Below are 19,135 nucleotides of genomic sequence, written 5' to 3'. Positions count from 1 at the left end.
CAGCAATTCTTAAGCATAGTCGGGTGAGTTAAGGTTGAACCTCTGTCCTTAACTCAGAATTTTCTTGCTTTTTGGGTTTTAAGTTATTCCAATTACACATCACTATTAATTACATACAGGATCAACTTTCAGAAGTGATGACTGAATTTTAGGGTTTTTTTAGACTTTGTTTTTCAAGTCCCAGCTTAAGGTACTCTTGGGAGCTAGACTGTTAAAAGGAGTTGAACACATGTTCTGTACAAATCTGAGCTCCTTAAAAGGAAATTAAAGTTGGTCCATAGAGCAGCTATGTAGTCATTTTGAATTCTGTTTCTGGTTATAATATGGCCATCATTTAAAGTAAAAGACAGTAAAACTTGAAAAGATGGTTCCCAAGTAAGTATTGACTGCCTTGCATTATTCATAAAAATGAGAAGTTGATACTAGTGTCAGTATTAATTCAGTAAAACAAAAAATACAGGTTAGCATGTAATATGCCAGTTTCTTTCTAAGCAAGTATGTGGCTGTGATCTGCTCATGAAGGTGAGCTTCATTACTGGAGACTAAGTTCAGAAGCATGTGCATGTATGTTTGTACACCCAAATCATCATTTTCCTAAATAATAGCACTTTATTGAAGATCAGCTAGCATAGCTTCTGTTTTGGTTTTGGGGTTTGTTTGTTTGTTCATCTACCTTTTTAAGGAGTGCAGTCAGAAAAGTTACTACAACTGGGCCTAAATATTTCTAGAAGTCCCAGGATATACTAATTATGTGTAAATGTATTGAAGTAGTTGTTAGACAACTTAAAACCTACAATGCAAGAGCTCCGGCTGGAACTGTCTCTTAACTTCCTACTGTGCTTAAATATTGCAGCACATTGCCGACTCTTGTGAGACTTCTCTGCAGTCCCTAGGCATAATGAGCTAAGGAGAGCATTTAGCTTTAAAGAACCAGCTATAGAGAGATAAATGTAAGTTGCAAAAATTGTATGTCTTATCACCTGCTGTATCTCTTTCAGCCGTATTTATTTGGCTGTCACAAATTCAGTTTTGTTGCCATCTTGAAAGAAAATTAGGTGGAATTTTTGAAATTATTCTCACTGAATTAGCTACAAATACTTGATCCACTGTACTTTTTCCCATCTGATCTCATGCCTCAAAATTGTCTGTTAAACTGCTGTTGCACAAATTGAAATAGCAGAAGTATATAAAATATAAGCAAGGAACAAACATCTTGAACATTAATTTTTAATTTCTTCTTCCAAAAGGATTTTTGGACCCTGAAAAGAAGCTTTTTTCCCATCGGATATTGTCAAGGGATGAATGTATTGATCCATTTTCTAAAACTGGGAACCTTAGGTATGTATGTGGATCTTAGGCATTATACAAAACATGACAACGAACAGAGAAGATATGCTAAATAAAACAAAAATTACTCCCTCTGCATTTAGTGTGCTCATATCCTTCTTTGTCTGCCTCTTAAATATCAACACCATATCAGTAAAACTGAGGTGTTGGGCATTGCAGCATTTCCTCTACTTAATGGGTTCTGTGGCAGCAGAACAGTGTGATGCCATGGCATCATGTTTTCACTTACACTTCTTATTCTTGTAATAACAACCATATTTCCGCTTTGTGTTGTGATCTTGTATAATGACTTATGTTGTGGGTTTTTTAATTAAACCAAAATTCTCAGTTGGAGTTTAATTCATAATTGAATACCTAGTATTCTGGCTTTCAAATGTGCTAAAAGCACCTTCTGTTCCTAGTGTTTCATGAAATTAGGTCATCTAGAGCCTTGAATTCATATTCTAGTCTAAATTCACATTCTGATCTTTTTCAGAGTGTTTTCTTTTTTCAGAGTATAAAGCCAAGGTTTTTTTCTAAGACAGATCTGTTTAATGCAAGTTTATGAAATACTGAAAGTTATTGCCCTGCCACACCTGACTGTAGCAAATTAGAAGCTTTTTTTTTTTCTTGATGTTTTTAATATGCATCTTAAGTACTCTACCTTTTCTTCCTCCTAGGTGATGGGTGGTATTAGTAATTCTGTTTCCTTTATCTTGGATTGAATGAGTCTACTCTTTGAAAACTCTTCTTGTGTCTTTTACCTATCTTTATAGGTAGTGTATTGACCTTGTGAAAGTTGACTTTGGGCTATTGGTTGACAAAAACCAAAGAAAACCAGACTGAGATGTTGCAATGGTTTGTGCTTACAGTTGTTTCTTGTTTTCTGCTTTTAGCCTTTGGAACACAGATTTTAAAAGAGCTGTTTCCCTTTTATCCACTAACTGTAATTTGTTCAAAGCTTGTGTTTTGAATTCCATAATTATAATATTGCTGACTTTTTGTAAGTTTCTTTTGTAAGCTCCATGTTCTGCAGACATGCTCATAATAAACCAGGGCATCCATAGAAATTGATTTCATTGCTATATAAATTTCTAAAACTGGCTTAATTTATCAACTGTTTTGTCTCTTAGAGATCTCTTTCCTTGTGGAGATTCCATGGTTTGCATCATTGATGATAGAGAGGATGTTTGGAAGTTTGCACCCAATTTGATAACTGTGAAGAAATATGTATACTTTCAGGGGATAGGAGATATTAATGCACCTCCTGGATCAAGAGAAATGCAAATGAAGAAGAAAGGTAATTAGATTGTTTTTAAACCATGTTTGTAACTTTGTCCACTGTTCAAACATGATAGATGTAAGTCACTGAGATGGTCTTAGTAATACTGCAGTTGTGCTCAGATGGGCAATCCCAGATTGTTGAAGTTGACAGTACAAATGTGAGTAGCTTGGTAAAACTGGACTGTTCTTACTGAGAGTATTTCTTCTGGCATCCACCAGAGCAGAAGTGAAGCAGTAATAAGTGTTGTGGCTGAGAGCTGATTTGGCAATACACCAAACTCTTCATGAATGTGTAGGGGGACACGCTTTCTCCCTCGCACCCCCATGTAAAACATGCTGACTTTTTCTTCTCTATAGGTTTCACCTCTTCAGTCCCCTTCCTTGCCCTTGGGACTTGGAGGAATAGGTAATAAACTCTGGCCTCAACACACTGCTGAAAATGAATGTTGAAATCTGCTTGGCTCCCAGTCTACATCGTGCTAAAATTAGTGTGAATTTTTAGCACCTAGTGAACATGGTGTTCTGGTATTTGACACAAGAATCATGTGTTCAACAGGCTCAGCAGTGTAATACACATAAGGGATTTAGAAAGTACACATTACACATTAATTGGTCATTATTTAGGGGCAAAATGAATTTGAAACACAATGTCATAAGAAAGAATTGTCAGGCTTTTTCCAGTTTAGCCAAGGGTTTGGGATTTTTTTAATTTAATACTTGTGACATTGCTCTCTTTCCCTTGTCGATAATGTCCGCGACAGCAGTAGAAATAGTATGATCAGCATGAATCAGGTCACTGCGATGTGGGACCTCTACGCTTGGCTCCTGTCCTTACTTGCAGGGCAGGAAAATGCACACAAAAGGGAGACAAAATAGGCTGATTTCACACAGTGTTCCCAGTGAACGTTTGTGTGCAACGATTTGGAAGTCTGCAGTTTCTTTAATTGTCTCTCTACTTCTGCAGACATCTGTGGACACATCCTAAAACTATTCTTCTGCTTTTGACTCTATTACCCTTTTACTTACATTCCATCAGTCTTAAATTAAGCTTGAATGGCATCTTTGTGTTGCTAAAATACATATGTCTTTTCAAGGACTAAAGTTCAGTTATTTTGTTATGAAAATTAGGTAATATGAAAGACATGGCTGTTTATAAATAAAGTTCTTGTACTGTAGTTCTGGATTAGAACTTTATGGAGCAAATTCTGCCCATCTGCCCCCAATTTGTTTATTTCCATTGCTCAAAGTTGTAATTGTAAAATTTACTGTACAAGATAAATCCTCTAATGCTCGCAGAGTTAACAAATAATTACTTAATGACCTGTGATTTAAAGGAAAAAATCTGCTTATATAACTTCTTTACAAAAGTAATGTTTATGTTTGAGAGTCCTCTCTAGTAATCATTAACACCTAGAGAATTTTAACAACTTAGACAAGTCTAGTGATCACTTCCAAGCATAATTAAATCTAAGTCCATATGTAAACTCTGTCTTTAAGGTCAATGAAAATTAAATTTTCATTAATCTGAAAAGAAGAAAAAATGGGAAAATATGTTTTCTTTCTTGCCCATGTCTTAGCAAACCACTCTGCAAAACCTGAGGCATTGGATTCAGCAGTGATTTCAGCAAAAGATGTTGAAGAAATAAAGAATGTTATATGTGTAGAGGAGCATAGTAATGGTCTCAAGAAAACTGCAAAGGACACTTGCACTGCAAATGGGAGTACTTCTATAAGCAGTGAAACATCTGATGGGGATGTGAACTCTCATAATAAAGTTAATGCCCAGGACTCCTTAAATGATAGCACTGGTCACAGAATGGACAGTGAGGTCGCTGATGATTTGGCAAATACAAAAGAATCTCAGATTTTTTCGGAGCAACTTGATACAACAGTTATAGAGAAGCAGCAAACCCAAGAGAAGATAACAAATGACTTGGACTTTGAACTGTCTAGTGACAGTGAAAGTGACAACGGATTGGATACCAAAAAGTCATCTACTTCTGTATCAGATAGTGAGAATGAGGAAAAGAGAAGTTGGAAGAAGTCCAAACAACCTCTGCAGGATGAAAATTTGCAGCAAGAGGGTTGCGCTGATGTGAGTGAGAAAAAGGATGGTCTGGTGAACCATTCTGGGGACACACAGTCTTTACCTAGTGAAAATATCCAGGACAAAATTGATCATGAAGCACAAGAGGAAAGTGAACAGGAAAGCCTTTGTGATTTAGGAAATGGGTCTGGAGACAAGAAAGAAGCTGAAACAGAATCGCAGATTAGTGAACAGTCTGGAATTACAATGGGTGAGTCCTTAGACCAGAGCATGGAGGAAGAAGAGGAGGAAGATGATACAGATGACGACGACCATTTGATATACCTTGAGGAGATCCTTGTGCGAGTTCACACTGATTATTACACAAAGTATGATAAATATCTGAAAAAAGAGATTGAGGAAATTCCAGACATCAGAAAAATAGTACCAGAACTGAAAAGTAAAGTCTTGGCAGACGTAACTATCATATTTAGTGGACTTTACCCGACAAACTTCCCTATTGAAAAGACACGGGAACACTATCATGCCACAGCACTTGGAGCTAAAATTGTGAAGAATCTTGTACTTAGTGCTGATGATCCTGATAAAGCAACACATCTCATTGCAGCAAGGACAGGTAGGTTATTGAGCAGCTTTTAGTCTGAGTTCATGCCTTGAGCTCTTTTGTATAATCTACAGACTAAAGTCTGTACCTGAGATTAGAATCAAAATGAAAGATTCTTCCTAAAACAATTTATCAGCTTTTTTAAAAGGATCTTTCTCTTCTTTTTGCTCAAATGTGACTTTTAATTGTTACAAGTGTGAGCCACTAAATACCCTCTGATGCAATGTGTCATGTCTCGGTTTTTTGTTAAGAATTGGTGATACTAATAGTCCAAGACTCAGAGTTGTTGACTAGAAACCCTTAGTATTTGTGTCAAAGAAATGTTTATGGTCGTCTTGCTACAAAGGTGCTCTATGTTTCAGTTTCTCAAATTCATTTATCATGGTTCAATTTCACTTAGGATGGAATTCAAACAAATTATTTTAAGAGACTGCTAATACCCTGTCACTGCACTGTGCTTATTATTTTGTCAAAGGAAATCTAAGAGTTTAGCATAGCTTTTAGGTTGTCTTTGACAAAGCTGCCTGGTTTTTTATACCTGTAATGGATAGCAATGTACCATTGGAGCTGCCATAGAGGAGCTACCAGTCAGCAGCTCTAGCCTCTAGCACACTGGTTTTTATGGGTGCAGCCTGAGGCTTGGTTCCCTCATTGCTTTCCTTTTGAAATTATATGGAATCTAAATATCTGATAGTCAAATCAGTGAAATCCAAAAGTAAAACTGCACGTTTTAAATAATCTAAACTTTACAGGTGCTTTTGAACACACCTAGACATCATAAGCAAAGAAATACATTATCTGCCACCTATTGGATTTTTATTTTTTTTTACTGCTATTCATGTGGGGTTTTAGTACATCAGAAGCAGCTTGGTTTCATTGGCTTGTATTTTAAAAGTCTGTATGTCAAGAGGCATTTAAGTAGTAAACACATACGATAAATGGAGATGGATGCTTTAGTAGTAAAAACAACCTAAAACTCAGGAGGTGGAATTAGATGCCTTGAGATTAGCTGGGATTCTGGGTTGTGAAGATGTGATAATTGCAACAGTGAATGTGAAGTTTTGAAATCAATTGATGCATCAGTTTGGGACTCCATTGTTTTACTACTGTTGCTGAACAGCTGTTTTAAAACTTCATAAATAGGAGTAATTATTTCAGCAAGGGATTATGCAAGTTCATCATACTTCATTGGAGACATAATAGCCATCAGTATAAGAGATAATTTTCCAATTTCAAATCTTAAAATGTTTCATTTCAAAATTGCTTTGTTTATCTTAAACTAGATGTAGTTATACATCAGATGCATCTGTTTTGTGATGGGGTAAAATTGATAGGATAAATGTAAATGAGACTCTCCCAAACATACACATTTCTCTAGAGTGAAAAGTGTTGAAAAATCCATTAAGGTACACATCATGTGATAATGAGAAGCAGTTGACTTTTTGTTTTTGGTTTTTTTTAATGTACCATTTAAGGGCTGTGTATTTATGTAGATGCATCTATGCGTCCTTGTGTTCTATTTTTATAAATAAATAATTTGCCACCTGCACATTCTTAGTGAGTCATACTGAAGTACATCTGAATATGAGAAGCTATTTTAACTTTGTTTTTGATTAAATTGCATATTGCACTAATTCTAGTTGAGTTAAATTGGCAGTCATTATTTCTGCCTAATGGGCAATACTGTTGTCATCTTTCATCATCACTTAATTATTTCTGTAACAATGTCAATGCAATAGAGGTATTTAGAGTGAATAAAACAGTATGATCCAATAACCCTTTGTAAGATCCTTGTGGATTAACTGGTTCTGGTTTTGTGATGGGGTTTTGGTTTTTTTTCAACTGGAGACTATTATTCTCTCCTCTGGAAGGTGGGAGTCGTTAGGCTGCATCATTCTAATTTCATGAAGGGAACTCCTTAATCAGACATTTTCAGGATATAAATTTTGTCCTGTCACAGCTGGATTTGTGATAATTCATCTGTCAATGTGATTTTTATAGCAATTCTTATAGCGAGCAAATTATTACAAGCCTTTTGCTGACAGTAAGCCATACAAATATTGCATCTTTGTTTCCTGTAGCAAACATGTGAAGCACTGCTTGATGTCTAATTGCTGGTGAAAAGGGGAAACAAAAGCATGTCCCTTCTTGAGTTTTTTTTTGGAAGTCAATGATGTGAAACCAGGCAATGTTGTTATCTGTACTTTATCTTTTTTTCTTCTTTTGACAAGTTCATGAAAAGTGATTTTAAAATACCTTTTAGTTCAGTCTTTTGGGTGACACCACTAACAGTGGCAGACTTGGGACTCTGACAAGCAGCTGAATGTGTATGTTTACTTTTTACTAGCTGAGATGTAAAGAAGGCACATACTTAATCTGCAGCAGAGTTTGGGAATGAATACTATTAGCTTTCTCATTTTGAAGGCAAAGGAAGAATTTGGCAGAGGACGTAAAAGGGAAGAAGTCACTGTGAAACAGTTACCCCTTAGGTCTGGAAGTGATGGGGTTTCCCCTGCAAAGTGATCTCATCATAGCTTGGTGCGCTGAAATGAACAGATAGTGAAAAACGTTTTAGGTTGTTTTTACAGCATTCTTCTCAGCTTATTAGGGTAAATAATTTAATTTTTTTATTCTTTATATATACTTGTTTCTTTCTCTGCAGATAGGCCATTTGTTTTCCTGTAGACACAGGTTCTCTGAATTCTGAAATTAAATAAATCCTTGTTCCTGAAAAAAATTAGGGCTTCTTTCATTACATAGGGCAGAAATTACTGCAAAATCCAGGATCTTTGCATCATCTAATCAGCTTTCATAAATCTGAGTGACTGACAAAAGGCCATCCTATAGTCCTTTCCACTTATCTATGGGCTGCATAGATCTTGCTTCAGTTTTTGACACATCTGCTCTTTGCTTTAAGTATCAGTACACTGCACTGTAGGATGAGTTTTTTATAGCTGTGTACACACTTGGCTAAGCAGTTATCACAGTATTTCATAAACCTTGTTATGTTCCTTCCTGAATAGATGAAAGACATTGTAGTTGATTCTTGTATTGAGTTTTTGCTGGTGGAGCAGATAGGCTGTTCATATCTCTCAAAAATTATTGTATTGTGGTGGGAATGGAAATACATCAGTTTAGGCACCGAATTTTTCTTTTCTTTTTCAAAATATATTTGAGTCTTTGCCATTTCCTATGCCTGTGATGTGTCAACAGCGATTTTTCCTGAGAAATATGTTGAGGGGCCGTGTCTTTTAAAAAAAATTGGGTTGAGCACTGCTCTAAACTTGACCACTGACCTGGTAAGCCTGTTGGTTTTACAGTACAGAGTTAAACCTGAACTTCAGGCATTGCTTCAGAACAGCACATCTGTCACTTGTTTTAGGTCAGTGTTCTTGCAGAAGAGGATTTGATTATAAATCAAGATCTATATATAAAAATTATCTGAAGAGGAATAAACTTTTAGCGATCCACATTTTCCGAGCAGTGTCTGGCAGCCTGGTTACAGACTGCCATAAGGATATGTTGATTTTGGTGTGTTGGAATCAGGAGAAAGTTCTGCAAGTGCTGCTGATGATCTCTCTCCATTGGGTGCTTTGGTTAGTTGTCGCAGAGCCTTGAGCACTCACACTGAGTTCTGCTTGGGTGAGATTGAATCAGAGGCCACAGTTGGCTGAGCAGTGTTTTCAATAAGTTCAGAAGTAGAATTGATGAGCACCTTCCCCAGCTTTGAAAATAACATTTTCCAATACTATCTGCTTCAGACTGTATCCATCAGAGAGTAGATGTGATAAATTTGGCCCGTAGTTGCTTCATGTGGAAAACCTTCTGTGCCTTTTAAACTTTTTGGAACAATTTTAGAATTTGAAGGTAGGGGAAGGTAGTCAGATGACAATAATGCAAGAAAGTAGTCTGGAAGATCAGTTTTTCTCTAAGTGATTTTCAGCTCAGCTGGGTAATTCAGATGTTTTAGCTGCATCAGAAGTACTTGTGCTTGGATAGATAATAATTTTTGCTGTTTTGTCTTAGTAAGTGTAATTCAAAAAGGAGAAGTTACACTGGGAAAAGGGAGAGGAGACAGCAAACATGTTATCACAGTGCTGTTTCTTTTCCTAGTTAAATTTGGTGTTTCACTAAATGTTGTTTAAAGCTAGAAATAGGAAACCCTCCCCAAGAGGACACATTTGTATTCCCTCATGCAGTTTTCAGTGTGCTGGAGTGTGCCATAGGCCACTGCACTTTAGAAACTGGGAGGAGGCAGAAAGCCTTGATGTTGAGGAGGTGAGAAAGGTAAGACTTTTGACTCTTGGGAGGTGGGTTTGGTTACACACAAGTCTGTGTCACCAGCTTTCACAGAATCCTAGAACATTTGTGTTGTTAGGGACCTTAAAAACCATCTAGTTCCAGTAGCAACTTCATACAAAATTGTGCTATTTTGGCTTTAATGTTTAAGTTTTCTGTCACAATCCTGTTGACTAGAAGAATTTGCATGGCTCCTCAGCATACATCCAGTACAAAACAATCAGATATGTGTGAATGCAGATTGTGGGGGTGGGGAGGAAGTAGCAGCAAGATTAAACACCTGACATCAGTGCAGAAACATGAGTTTGAAAAACAGTTGGAGAAAGCCATCTCCTCATGTAACTTCACAGATTTAACATGAGGTGAAGGTGCAATTTTACAGTTTTGTCCTTGTTTCCCCCAGTGAAGTCCAGAAGGAGCAGCATAGTCCCATTATCCAACAGCATCAGCAGCTCTGTTTAACTGTTGTGGGCTGACTAGTGAAACTGCTGCTACCGTGTGTGGTATTCAGTCAGCTCCAGAGCTGTTATGAGCTGGACAGTATTGCCAGCTGTGTCTGATATCTGATTCAGTGTTTAATAACAGGCACAGATACCTAAACTTCTACCAGACTTCTTGCTCTTGTTGCTTTTTTTTGCTCTGAAAGTTACGCTTATGAACCCGATTTTAGCATCCTGTTTATAACAGCTGTCTTCTTGCTGATTTGTTTTTCTGATGTTTTTATTCCTTTTCTGTTTTATTCTCAAAAGAAAGCAATGTCCAAGCAAAGCCTTAAACTTCTTCAGTCCAGACCTCCTAAACTGATTCTCTTTCAGAACCTTTGCTTTATTTCTTCTGAAATATACTATGTGTATAAATTAAATACAGGTTTATACGTAACTATTTCTAACTGCAGGTATTTCTACAATTCCTATTGAGGTTAATTAAATATTAATATCTCCAGTCAAAGCTACTTTTGGCACTGTAAACTGGCTCATTTCCAGCAACTGTTGCATGAAATTCCTTCTCAGTTGCTTTTGTAACTCATAATTAATTGGAAAACAGATTTCTTAAATCAGGGCATGTATGATTTCAGGGAGTACATGGACCTCCCTTATTAGGGTTTTATGTTTTAGCCAGTTAAAACCTCTTGAACTGCAGAAGTGTGCTGGGTTTAACACAGTTGCAATTCTAAAATTGTTTTCACTGAATCTTTGTTGGACGGTGGTTTTATTTTTATTACGTGGCAAAAATTAAAATATGACATCCAAATCATTAGAAGTTTGGACAGGACTGTGTCTTGAAGTACTTTTTTTGTGTTTGTGTTTATATTGGGTTCTTAAGTTAACTTTTTTTTTCCACATATACTGTATAGTGGTGCGGAGTAAAGCTTTATATGTACAGTTCTTACATCCTGAACTGTGCAACTGGTTGCATTTACACCTGAAAAATAAGAAATATATTTGTGCACACAGCATTGTTTTCTGCTAGTCTAAATCCAAGAAAAAAAGTATGTGTATCTAGAGAAAAATGTAGCCCTACTCCTGTATTCCATTGGGTTTGGGGTACAAAAGGTAGGGAAACTCTAGGCTTTCAGGAGTTTCATAAAGGACAATTATCTCCTGCCCTTTCTGTTTAGTTGTTTAATCTTACAGATGTCTTAAACTGAGTTGTCTAACCAACTAGTTAGGTCAATCCTCAAGTGCATTTCAGTTCATCTGTCTATCCCAGTGGATTGTAGTTCAGGTTGTACAAAGGGTATGAAGTATTTGAGATCAGCTGCTTTGTCTCATCTTCAAAATATGTGAAGAAGCATGGGTACCTCAAGATTTTCATCTAAATTGAAACAAGTAAAATCGTATTGTTAAATGACAGTCATGAAGATGAAACTCCAGGGAACTGTGATGAAAACATCAAATTAATTTACTGTTCTTGCTTGCTTGTCAGAATTGTTCTGAAGCTTGATTTTTTTTTTTTTCTGGAGGCTTCATTGCTTCATTGTTCTTGTGTGTGTGAAAACAGACAAGGGCTCATATTATTAGTATTATTATATTTTACTTTGTTTCATTAGCTGTTGTTAGCTCACTAGTGTTGGTTTTTTCCCTGATTGTCCTCCCCATCCCACTGGTGTGGTTGGAGGAGTCAACAAGTGGCTGGCATTAAACCACAGCGCTGATTTTGCTGCTTTTTGGCAGATTTATAGCAACTTCGCTTAGTTTCTCTCTTGTTTTGGCATCCCCGGAGAGTAGAATTTGAGATCACCTGTTACTTGCAAGCTGCACTGTTGATGGTTTCACTTGGACTGCATGCTAGCCTGCCATGTTTAGCTTCACATTCTTTGCTCCTGTTTCAGCAGAAATGAATTCTATCTGCTTTGCCTCCATCTCTGGTAGATGGAGGTTGGGTGGGTGACAGTCAAAAGGTATCGTGCTGTATGAACAGAGGGCCATGTGTAAAAAAGTTAGTATGATAAGTTAGTCAGGATTCAACAGCATTGAAAAGCTGCTTCTTCTTGGACTGCTAACAAATGCAAGTGAAGGAGATGTTATACAAAAGTGCACTTGTGTTGTTTGTTGGGCTAACATGCAGAGAAGATGCAGAGATTTTCTGTATAAATCTTAGTGGGCTACTTCCATGGTGCCAGTTCTTCAGAAAGTTACCTTCATCCAGCTTGAGTCTGAGGTACTGCATCTTACTCAGATTCTCACTTTTATTAGCTGTGATTGTTTTGTTGGACTGGGGAGGAGCAGTGATTAAAATTTAGGGCCAGGCATAGTGGGGTATCTAATCCCAGTTTGGGCCCTGGCTTTCGTGGAGTTCAATTAATCATTGTTTTAAGATCTTCTTTGATGGGGAGGCCTCATTGGCATCTTGGGCTTGTGACAACTCAGTTGCTTTTTAATCTTAGCTACTTGGATAGCATGTGATCACTCTTTATGCCATTATAAAGTTAATTTGGGTCTCCTGTATGACCACGGTGGCTGGCACAGGATTTACCAACCCTAGATTTGCTATGGCTAAGTCAAGTTTACTCTCATTGCTTAATATTAACTACTGCTGATTACCCGTGGGGGTGTAGCAACTGCAAGGTGTTTTGGGCTACGGTTATGGTGAGCCTGATACCCACTTCTGTCTACCTAATTAAGGTGTCCAGGGCATCTGCACTGGAGCGCAGATACTTGCATGTATATACCTAGCACAAACTAACAGTAAGGTTAGGACTAAGTCTTTTGTCCTTGGGTGTTTGTAAGATACCCATCTTGACATCTTCAGTGTCATGCTTTTTATAAGCTACAAGGACATAAAATTAGGTGGGTGGTTGGTTGATGGTTTATCATCATGGTTTATTTTTGTTTGGTTTTTGGAGAGGGGCCAGTTTTGGCGTTAATCCTATGTTTGTTTGGGGGTGGTTGGAGAGTGATGATGGTGGTTGTTTGTTGGTTTTGATAGTAGGGAATATAGAGGAAGATTAACTTTTCTGTACAATTGATGACAGAATGTTCTTAGTTTTAACTCTACACTGGTTTTTCTTCTGTGGTTTTGGGAACACTGTTATGTTGTGTTTGACTCTGTAATAGGCACAGAGAAAGTACGGCAAGCTCAGGACTGCAAGGATCTCCATGTTGTAAACCCTGATTGGCTATGGAGCTGCCTGGAGCGCTGGGACAAGGTTGAGGAACAGCTCTTTCCCTTAAAGGATGACTACATCAAAACACACAGGTAAGTGCTATTCCTTCAGGAAATAGGGGCTGTGAAAACAGGTTATTCTGATTTGTTGATAAATTGGTTTCTGACAAGTTCAGATGCTTACGGATTTTATGGAAGAACTCCCTGGTTTTGTGCATTTCTCTTTTTTTAAACTGAAGACTGAGGGATCAGGAGGCAGTTCAGTAACTAGCACAGTCAGGAGAGAGCTTGTGGTAACATTACTTTCTTTAGCAGTTACTGTTGTTAGCTCTTTTAATTTGGAGAAGTTGCCCTTTTCATTTCATCCATAAGCCAATGGAGGCTTATGGACGGAATGCCACCACAGCACAGGATCATTTATGCTGCCAAAAAATGTGCATACTTTGACTACATGAGAAACTAGTAAAGTATGGCATTTTTGGTGAAATTTGGTAGTGATGGGAAAGAGAGAAACAGAAAAATATTATAGAAAATTCTAAGAAGAATTAGAAGGTGTGAAGACAGGGTCAAAAACTGGAAGAAAGGAACTAGTGAGAGGCGATTTTGGGATAAGAAAGTGCTGAAAGAGAAAAGGTAAAAAATAATTAGTGCACTATAGGGTGACAGTAAATAGAAGAGGTAGCCAAAAACATTAATTAAGAGGAAGTTGGACAATAACAGTCTCCTGCAGGATAGTAGAGTGGCTAAAGTAACTCATGACAAGGTACTGTCAAGCCAGCTTCTGCTTCTTGACTTATCTGTTTGGATAGACCCACATCCTGCAAGCATATCAGAGGATCTTCCCTTCCATTTTTAGACAGGAAGGAGCACAGCATAATGGGATTTCTGTATTAAACTGATACTGGTGTGATTGACTATGCTAGAGATTTACTTTCTACTTACAAGATGCCCTGATGAGGGCAGAACATGGGTGTGTTAGGCTTTGAAGACACCAAAAGAAGAAATGTGGAAGTTAGGGCATTTATCAAATGCAGCACTAGGTTGAGACACAGGATCCCTATAAGTTGGGAAAAAACATGTAGCCTGCTTATGGCTTGACTAGGATACTTGGTATTTTAAAAGTACTATATGATGGTTTTAATTCAAACTTTGGAATATTTGCATGGGATGCTTAATTTGACACTGCTAAGTTTGCAGTAGAAACCTGGACAGTAGCTTGTGAACTTTTTTTTTTTTGATGTCTAGATGAATGTTAGTCTTCCTCCCTCTGTTAAATTACTCTTCTATTTTACTGAAACATGGTAATTTTTCCTACTTCTGTGTTTTCAAATACAATACCTTTTAACTTCATACTTCCTCCCCCCACAAGCTTCAGTCAGTAAGATACCTATCTTAATGCAAAACCTTTACATTAACCCAATACGTGCAACTGCTTTGGAAAAGATTTTAATGAAGCTGCTTGAAATAGTGATTACAGGTCCAAAGCACATACAAACTAGGGGAGGGGAGAAGCCTGAGAAAACATTTGCATGTAAAATGAACTTAAGATAGCAAGTAAAGAATAGGTAAACTTGGAATTGGTTTACTGTGTTATTGCTACAAGACTACTTCAGAAACATCCATAAAAGCATCTGGTAAAAACTCCAGTTTTGTGTCACTTCTAGTATTTGTTACAAATTAATTGAATCTTTTTTTAACATAGCATTGCTTTCATGGAGCATAACATGCTGTTTTAGTTGATGATTTTTTTAAAATTATTCAGTTTTCTTGGGTTTTTTTGGTGGTACTTCATCACAATTGGATAGTATGGTGATTCCTGCAGACTGGTCTCTGAATGTTTCTGCTGACACTTCTGAAGTTATGTTTTTAAAATGCAGCAGGGTGATCATGGGCAGTTTACTATTTTAAAAAGTTAGTCAGGATGACTTGCAAGTTAATACTACGTGTTTATTTTCTCTCAGAGCAAATTTGGAGACCAAATAGAAAGATTGATACCATAAGTCTGCTGTTCTCTTTGTTGCATGTATGCTGATTATCATGCTTTGCTAATTGTGCTGTTGTTACTACCTGGAAATAATTTTAGTAACTTTGTGTTTAGACAATTTTTAAGACATACTTATTAATATTTTAGTAATTTAAACATGGCATTATCTCGTATTTGCAGTTTTCTGTTTTAAATTCAGTGGGACTTTAATGAGGTGGAGGAGAAGAAATGTATCTTTAGAGATTTTCCAAACCATTTCCCTCTTCTGCTTTAGAAGGGAATGCTCGTTTTTTATGTTCTGGTTAGATAGCTCATTTAAATTTCTAATGTAATTTTTTTTCTGAACTCCATCTAACAGAGAAAATAGCCCTGCCACATTTCCTGATACACCCAGCACATTTCAGACTGCTCTGTTTCACCCAACACCCATCCATCCAAAGTCTCAACCTGGTCCTGAAGTTCGAATTTATGATCCTAACACTGGAAAGCTGATCAGGAAAGGCGCACAGACATCTGGACAGTCAATGTACATCCAATCTCCAGCTCCTCCCATCACTTTGCCAGTCCACGGTGAACACTCATCTTTCAGGTACCTAAAGCATAGCTAAGAGTCACATTGTCTACATTTTTAGATTCTGTAGTAAATCTTACTCTCATTATCCTTTCATTTGATTGAATTGGTATTTTTGCTTTACTTAGTTTGCTTTCTGAAAAGCCAAGAAAATAAGCAAAAGGAAATAATCAGCTGAAGTGAAGTCAGAACGCTACAATTCCAGATGCTTTCTGTGCCTCACTGAAGTGGAACTGGAAACCTCAAACCCAGTAAATTCAGGATGTAGTTTGTGTAGTCTAAAGAATGTTACAGTAACTGATTGCTGAAGTGAGGCAGCTTGATGTTTCTTAAAGGGTCTTGGAATACTGGATTGTTTTTTGTTAATAAAACATACCTGATAGCATTTCGTTCTTGTTTATAAAATTTTTCTTTTCACCTAATTCCCTCAAATGGATCATTAACTTTGTTTTTGAGGAGTATCAGAAGCAATGGAAGAGGTGTGTAGCTGACTGAGCATTATGAAATAAGGCCATATGGCTGAGTGCTCGTTACTAATCCTTAGACCACTAAGTCAAGACAATAATTGTGGAGGAGGAAGAGGCAGTCTGCTTTTTGAAGTACAGAGGCTAGTATCTATCTGAATTTTGTCAAAATTTGTGTTAAAATGCAAAACCACCCTTCGTCTCTTAAGGATGTGTGAAATAGCTAGAATTCATCTCCAATTATCTAAATGAAAGATCTGACTTTCAGGAATTCTAACAAGCTCAGCAAGGCTTGTTCATTCTGCTGGTAAAGATGTATCCAATTAAAGGCAAACCTTTTCTTTGTAAAGTGTTATTCTTTTGTCGTCTTTTTCTGTTAGCTGTTTGTAGCCTTTTTCTTAATTCAGCTTTCCTCTTGTTGTCAACACAGGTTTTTTGAGTCTCTCTTGTTTGTGAAGATGGCCTGTTTTCAGTTCCTTTTTAACTGTCTTTCAAAGTCTGTTTTAGTTTACTGTGACATGGTAAATGAGCATTAGAATCTTTAAATAATCAACACAGCGTGTATCCAGAGAGGAGCTAAAAAAGTTTTTGGGCTTTTTGGTCAGTTATTGTTGAAAGGAATTCTTCTAGAAATAGAGCTGGGAAGGTTTTACCTGTATGTAATTGTCATGACACTTGTAAGGTGCTTCACTATGATGGGTTATGTTCATATTAATACATCATCGAATGCTTTCAAAAGAATAGGTTTTATTGGTTTCCCTACCTTTGTCAACAACTTGATGAAGAGTTTGTCCATGCCTAAACCTATTTTTCCATAATGCTGAGGTACTTCTTTACTTGTGTATCATACTGAAAAGGAAGAAATATATTTTAAGTGTCCTCTTAGTTGAGTTTCATAGAGCTTCTGACAGGTTTTGCGGGCAGAGTGAGTCTGTCCTTTCTACTCCCATCTTCTATTTCAGTTCAGTGGGGAGTTTTTCTGACTGTCAGTGCTCAGAATTGAGATGTTTTAATCTGACTGTGAATCCAATTACTCCGTGCTGCAACTTTACCCCACAACTAAACAGCTCTAAGAAAAGAGATAAGCATAAGGTCTATGCTAAGAAAAAATATTTTCATTCACATTTCCTGTTGATTTTGTTCTAGTGATGAAGTTGGTGACCTGTAAACCCTAATCTCTTGATTGGGACACATCTCTGTTCCTCAGGGCAGTTCTATCTTCTTAAGATCCTGAGGAGTGTTTTGGCAAAGTGTAGGAGAAAAGCAAGGCTGTATAAATACTACAGTGCAGACAGAGCAGGAAGGCTGTGAAGAAGTAACAAAAAGCTGAATAGAACAGCTCTGCTGGGTCTGAGGAAGAGCTGAGGCAGTACTGTGAGCTTTATCTTAATGCATACATCAGTGATAGCTTTTTAGAAAAGCTTCACATCTGCTTTAAAATTGGGTATAATACTTGTCTTAAGAAAAAACTACATTAGTGCAGCAATTTATTGGTAGAGGACTATATTTTTTTTGTCCTGACGGACTGAATGTGCTCCCTCGTTCACATTCTACAGAAAGAGGGGAATATTTGTAACTAAGCCATTGATTTTTAAAAAGAGTTAAAGTTGTTGTCACTCCCAACTGCTCCTGTTGTGGGTGGATGTAGTCAAAGCCTCCAATAATTTTCTTTGATAATTTCTCAAATCTTCATCTGATTCTGAATTTCAGATAGTGGGAAACAGAATTGCACTGCTGTGAGTGGAAGCCCTTGTGGATGTGGTAGCTGTGCATGGCATAGCAATGGTTCTTGGTGTCTTAGACTAAGAATAGACCTCCTCGTGCTTAGGAGAGAGCCTTTTCCTTGCAGGGCAGGTTACTGCAAAGGGCTTCAAGTTATCTGAATACCATGTCATAAGAACAGTTTCAGTTCTCGCTGTCTTGGGTTTCAATATTTTTAGTTTCTTTCTGGGATTCAACTTGAAACATAATTTAAAATTGGATACAATTAGTTGAAATTTATACGTGCAATTTGCAGCGAAACTGTCACCAGTGAGCTACTGATGGTTCAGTTAAGGTAGTTAACATTGCAAGCAACAGGTCTTGCCATTGTGCTCAGCTCTGAGGCTTGAGCACCTGCTTCTTTATCATGGCTGTTGCAGCCCATGCGGAAGAGTGAAAAAAGTTCGCAGCTGTAGTAGAAGGAAAGGGAATGCAATGCTGCTCAGGGGCTGCTGGTGGCCGCTAGCTCTTCTTTGTCTGAGAACAGGAAGGATTCCTCTCTAAAAATAACCTACATGTCAGAACTTTGACATGCCCTATGTATCTCAACAATTTGCATTTTCATACAGAAACAGTATTCTGCAAACACTGCAGTAAACACTAAAGTTGTAATGGATCATGAGACATGTAATGTGGTGTTGTTCAAAGTAATGTAAAAGCTAATGGCAGCTTGGACTAGAATAAAGAAAAAGTTATACTGCAAGTTACATTTTAGTGAACACTAGTAATATGCTAACAGATGAAGCAAGGCTTAAAATATGGGTGTCATTTACATGTGAGAAGTTAAAAGTGGCACCCTGGTTTAAAATAATGCTAAGATGCACGGAATGCTTGGTTTGAAGAAGTGTGTCAAGCAGATGTTGGTGGCTTAAGCCATAGTTGAAGATTTGTATAAATTACTTTCACTTACAACATTTTTGTCTGAATTTATATGTTCATAATTACTATTTTTCCTATTTAATGTTATCAATGTTATTATGACAGTAAAAATATGAAGTGCCAAATTGAACATGTGACTGGAATTTAAATATTTTTAATACTTCTGTGATGATAATGCTATTTTAGCTTTTACCCTGATGCATCACAGAAAGTGCTTGTTGCTTCCACTAATGTTGGCCCCACCGTGTATATATGTCCTTGTGCATGTAAGACTATCAAGCACCAATGAACCTCTGCAGTGTTGAAGATA

The 19,135-nt window shown here is 37.2% G+C and overlaps 1 protein-coding gene across 1 annotated transcript in view; it reads left to right on the top strand.

Moving 5' to 3' along the window:
* CTDP1 (CTD phosphatase subunit 1) overlaps window positions 1-19,135 on the top strand; it is a 101,030-nt gene that overhangs the window by 24,139 nt on the left and 57,756 nt on the right. Inside the window, exons 6-10 of the mRNA XM_030944127.1 lie at window positions 1,248-1,338; window positions 2,460-2,626; window positions 4,188-5,273; window positions 13,118-13,259; window positions 15,509-15,739. Coding sequence (XP_030799987.1) covers window positions 1,248-1,338; window positions 2,460-2,626; window positions 4,188-5,273; window positions 13,118-13,259; window positions 15,509-15,739 — 1,717 coding nt within the window. The remainder of the gene's footprint in view (window positions 1-1,247; window positions 1,339-2,459; window positions 2,627-4,187; window positions 5,274-13,117; window positions 13,260-15,508; window positions 15,740-19,135) is intronic.

The sequence above is a fragment of the Camarhynchus parvulus genome, chromosome 2, assembly GCF_901933205.1.
Source record: "Camarhynchus parvulus chromosome 2, STF_HiC, whole genome shotgun sequence".
Lineage (NCBI taxonomy): Eukaryota > Metazoa > Chordata > Aves > Passeriformes > Thraupidae > Camarhynchus > Camarhynchus parvulus.
This window is presented reverse-complemented; position numbering and strand designations above follow the sequence as displayed.